Consider the following 5,185-nt stretch of genomic DNA (forward strand, 5'->3'; position numbering starts at 1 on the left):
TCTGGCTTGGTTTCAAGTGGCAAGCATTCTTAGGTCTTTATTTATACAGTTAATAAGACGTGTTTTAGTGGTCATCTATGTTTCTTATGTCTCGATTGATGTATAGAGTTATTCTATATATGAATCACTGTGATTAGACTTGTCGACAAATATTGTGGGAAAATATGGTATTTCTCATGCTTTTTCAACTAGTCAACAGTTGTAGGTCTTCATTACTTTTAAGCGTGTAGTTTTCATGTGTGGGGACTTACTCCAAAAATTATAATTCAAACCTTTGTTTCATTTATACACAACAAATATATTTTCTAAGTGGATGCTATATTTGTAAAGTAACTTAACCAATTACGATGCACTTTCGCACATTCATCAACATATATCCATATTATTGGCATCTTCGGATTCGTACTTTAGGTGTAGCTAAATGGGCAACTATAACAGTTGTCCTCCATTAAACTGTGTCAGAAGTTATATTTCATATCGAAAGGAGATAATAATAAAAATTTTTTCTGATGCAAATAAATTTAAGTTGGTCACGTTCAGCATAGCCTTAATAGAGAAAGGAGGTTTCCAAATGAAGAACATTGAAATGAGTTCTATTTTGAAGACTATTTCTTGGTTTTACTCTTCTCTCTGACTTTCTTTAAGGCACTAATAAGGATAATTTGAGGAGTATTTAATATATTATATTAGAGCATGTTTTTTCTTCAAATTAGAACAACTTTAAACTGTCGAAATTAGATTAATAAATATTATATTAAGAGTCTTATGGGAGCTTCTGTAATGAATCTATGAGACTTTTTTTTTATTTTTGAAAATCAAATAAAATTGAAACATTCGTTCAATATACAATTAAATTTTTCTGCTACTTTTTTATCTTTATATATAAACTAAACTTCAACTTTTAATCAATCAGTGAATCACTTAAACGTTTAGCCTCTTGAGTGTCTTTCACATATATATTTTACTTGTCATAATTAACTTAATTAATTTGAAGTTTTAATAATGAAATTGAAATAAAAGTGAGATTAGAGAAAACTAATCTGAAGTGTTTTAATTGGTTTTGATGGCTTGAAAGATAACTACCAAAGGTACTTTCTATCAAAGGTGCTTATTATTTAATAAAGAAAAACTTATTGTTATTGATATAATGATTGACATGTTAATTGATTTATCAAATTAAATTCAGTTTTCACAATATGAAAATTTTGGAGAAGAAAACTAAATTTTCAAGCATGTTAACGTAAACAAAAACATCAGGAAATATTCCATTAACTTTAAACAAATAAATTTGAGTCAAACAAAGGACTTTTGCAAATGTCAATTCTAATTTATTTATTATTATTTTCTTGTTATCTAAATAAATTCAAATTATATTTATAAATTTTTGTATAAACTCTTCGCAGCAAACCACAGATCCGCCCTGGAAGTCCGCCTGTTGTGGCTATTCGAGCTATTCGGGTTATTCTGGCTATTCTGGCTCGGCCTCGCAATGACGACACACACCAAATTTATAAATCACTTCGTGATTGTATTTTTCGCCAGGATTTAAAATGATGGATGGAAAATTTGGCTATGGAAAGGGAAGAAATAAACACATAAGAAAGAAATGAAAATAAATTAAACACCAAATGGAAGTGTATGAAAAACAATACGCATATCGTTTCGTACAGCGGAAAAGGATATCATGGCGAAGATATTATCGGAAACAATTACAGGATTTACGCAATGTCAGTTTGTCAGTATTTGACAGCTCAATGAAGTCAATAGGATTGCATGTGTTTATGTGGAGTACGTATCTGTGCAACTTACATGATTGACAGCATCGGGATATTTTTGTGTCTCAAGACAAAAAGCGCCATGCTTATGGTATTTGGCGCCAGATTTCCCTTCAATTGGTGGCTGTGAATTAGTAAAAGTAACTTTGGTTAGTAAATGTCAAAAAAAAGTACTTTTTATTGTTAATGAAGAAGTATTTTGAAAATTGTTAAAATAAAGAAAAATTTTTATATTAAATGAATTGATTTTTGTTATAACAAATATTCCAATCAATTTCATTAAGAGAAATGTACTCAATATTCGATTGTCTCCTGTTAGTCAATCAAACGTAACCAGCTATGTAGACTGAATTTATATTCAAGCTTTTTGAAGTAGACACTCGTATCCTTACCACAATTTTTGGCTTAATTCATGCACTTTTGTTGCAAAAATGTTTTATTGTTGGAACGTGTGCTTGTTAAACATATGGCATATTGTTTTTTAGTCGTTCTCGTTTGTTTAGGTTTTGTTTGAATACAAAACAAAACCAAACCGAACTCAACAAAGCAAAGTGGCAAATGGTTTCAATTGTTCTCCTTACCCACAAATATTTCCATTGTACTTGCCGCAGGCAAATGCATTTCAACTATGACAAAACCAACAACAATGAATGCAATATTGTAAACAGTAAGGCTACAGCTCCAACAATAAGTACGGAAAATAAGCACAATGCTACAGTCAATTGCCAATCCTATTTTTGATAACAAAAGTGCGCAATATTGGCAGCAATTTCACTTTAAATGCCCAAATTTGGGCACACATGGCGTATGCGTGCTGTTTTGGAACTTTAAACGGAATTTGCACAGTGCATGGCACACGGTGCACGGTGCACGGTACGATGCAGTATCTTAAATTATTAAATTCATTTTTCAAATTTTATAATATTCTTTAAATTTCTATTTCTTTAAAGTAATGTAATGAAGTAGAAAGCAATAACCTTTTCAGTGTTTACATAGGCAAGCAATTTAGGCTCAAAGTCCGTAAATACCAAGCAGAAAAAAGTTTTAATTGCCCTAGGCATTATGCAGAATAATACCTTTTGTAATTATGCATTTTCGGAAAATAAAAGTTATTTCAGGTTTCTATTTCCGCATTGTTAAAACCCTTTTTGTATTGCTTTTTTTTTCTTTGTTTTTCAGGGATAAAATGTTTTTGCTGAAACTTTTTTAGTTTCTGCCCGATTGGTTTATGAAGTACAAGGAGCTGCGCTTGCATTTCTTGTTGTGTTTTTATTATTGCTTAAACAATTTAATTAAATTTGCACGTCCGAATAAGTTTAGTATGGCAAAAGGTTTATATAACAATGGTATCAACCAACTTTCAACCGAATAAGGAGCAATGCAATTTCAATCGAGTTCTACGCATCACTGCTTAGATTTTAATTTTTTTTTTTTTTTCATCAGTTAATAGTTTTTCATACCTCCGTTACATCTGGCATAAAATTTGAAGTGTAAAATTGTACGCCTGGTTGATTGCTTGCAATTTCCAACCATCTACCACTGCCGGGGTGAAATGCTCTGCATTGAGAAGAACGAGAAAAAAAGGTAGGATTTATTCGAGTTTCTCATAACAATTTTAGCAATGCAAGCAAATGCATTCACAAGAATAGTGGATTCGCTGTTTTTACTTCACTTACTTGCCGATCACTGTTATGCCATTGTTGATCAACTCCACGCAATAGTTATCATCATAACCCCTTGCAGGTAGCAGTTTCTTCAGGCGTTCACCTAAATTTCCAGTTGCACGCAAATCAAATGGAGTGCCTTGTACCGCGGTTAGCTGTCCGGTGGGTATTGAATCTGCATCCGTCTCGGTGATGTCGTTTGCATTAATTTTAATGGAATGCGCATATATTTCAGTACTGCCAGAAGCCTTAAATAAACATGAATAAGTTTGGGTTATATTTTTTCAACACCAAGAAAAGTTAGTCGATATGCAGGTGTTAGGCAATGGGCGTTAAACGCTAACTGAAATTTTTATAAACGATGCTTTTAGCAAACTCTTCTACTTTGCTTTTAATATAAAAACAAATTAATTGTTGAAGAACTGTTATTTTTATACTAATATTATAAAGCAGAAATTCTGTAGGAATACGATATTGATGATTCAACTTATGTTTACTAAAAAATTCATCTACTTATATATATTTATTAAATTTTAATAGCTATTTGTTGTTACTTTGTTAGAGTTCCAGACACCTGTAATTGATTGCTGTGTATGAAATTATAGTTACATATTGACTAACTAAGAGACAGTCGAAAGCAATATATTAAGATTTAAGCATCAGCTATATTTTTTGGGCCTAAAGATGCACAGTTAGTTGAGTGATCCTCTCTTCATTATCAACAGATAATATAATAATCATATAATCAACAGATAATATACTACGAAAATACTGTCAAAAGAAATATTTCCAAATATATTCGCCTTCTTGGCGCAATCCGAACTAGGCTACTGTATGATACCACGACTAAATGATAATCATTTCGAATTTTTCGAAACTTAACAAAATGATATTAGAGTAGCTTAAAGTAAAGTAAACTCTCAACCTCTATATATTTTTTAATTAATAGTGGGTATTAAGCTAGCACTATAAGGGATATGTTAAAATGCAGTCCTCAACTATACATTTTCGGGTTATATAGGGAGTATTGTAACTAAGTGAAGTACTCTTTCGATTATTCAAAACATAACAAAATCATTATAATAAATAATTTGTGAGAAGGTTAAAGTAGTAGTAAGACATCTGCATCTATGTCTGTTTTAATTAATGGTTGCTATTGTTCTAACCAGAGACATACTAAAGCAATACCTTAAGATTTAAATAAGATAAATTTTTGAATTAAATATATCGACATTGGACAAAGGGAAGACTCTTTCCGATTAATTGATATAAACAAAATTATTATAACATATAATATTTTATGGGAGAAGCTCTGTACTATCTTCTCTACTTGGTGGTTGCTATTGTGCAACTTTAATTTCAGGTTAACGATATACATATATGCCATATATCAAAAAATTCTTTTACATTCCATAATCTTCTTCCATGTATGTCTTACAAATTTATGCGATAATTTCAAAATAAATTTCATATTTTACTTCAAATAATTTATTTGCTGATCATAAAATGTCATCAGCAGGTCTTAAATGGACATAAGAGAAGCAATTTGAAGTTTTATCATTTCCTTCCCTAATGACATTTCATATCCTGCTAACAATTACAATTTGTGGAATATTCACAATCTGCACCCATCCACACTGCTGCCTCACACTGCTGTCTGAGCTCTCATATATTTATTGTACGAGTATGTCAAATATTGCAGGTTACTTACATGTCCAGCCAAATTGAAATACGTGTGATTTGTCA

General features: G+C 31.0%; 1 protein-coding gene across 1 annotated transcript; it reads right to left on the minus strand.

Moving 5' to 3' along the window:
• Positions 1-1,346: 1,346 nt before the first annotated feature.
• On the minus strand, positions 1,347-5,183 carry LOC119667173 (galactose mutarotase-like; the record flags this gene model as incomplete). The annotated part of the gene is made up of 5 exons (XM_038076461.1): positions 1,347-1,570; positions 1,810-1,899; positions 3,236-3,332; positions 3,452-3,687; positions 5,151-5,183. Coding segments are annotated over 5 exons (558 nt in total), but the record flags the coding sequence as incomplete, so codon positions are not given.
• Positions 5,184-5,185: the final 2 nt, after the last annotated feature.

The sequence above is a fragment of the Teleopsis dalmanni genome, chromosome 1 (assembly GCF_002237135.1).
Source record: "Teleopsis dalmanni isolate 2A chromosome 1, ASM223713v2, whole genome shotgun sequence".
Lineage (NCBI taxonomy): Eukaryota > Metazoa > Arthropoda > Insecta > Diptera > Diopsidae > Teleopsis > Teleopsis dalmanni.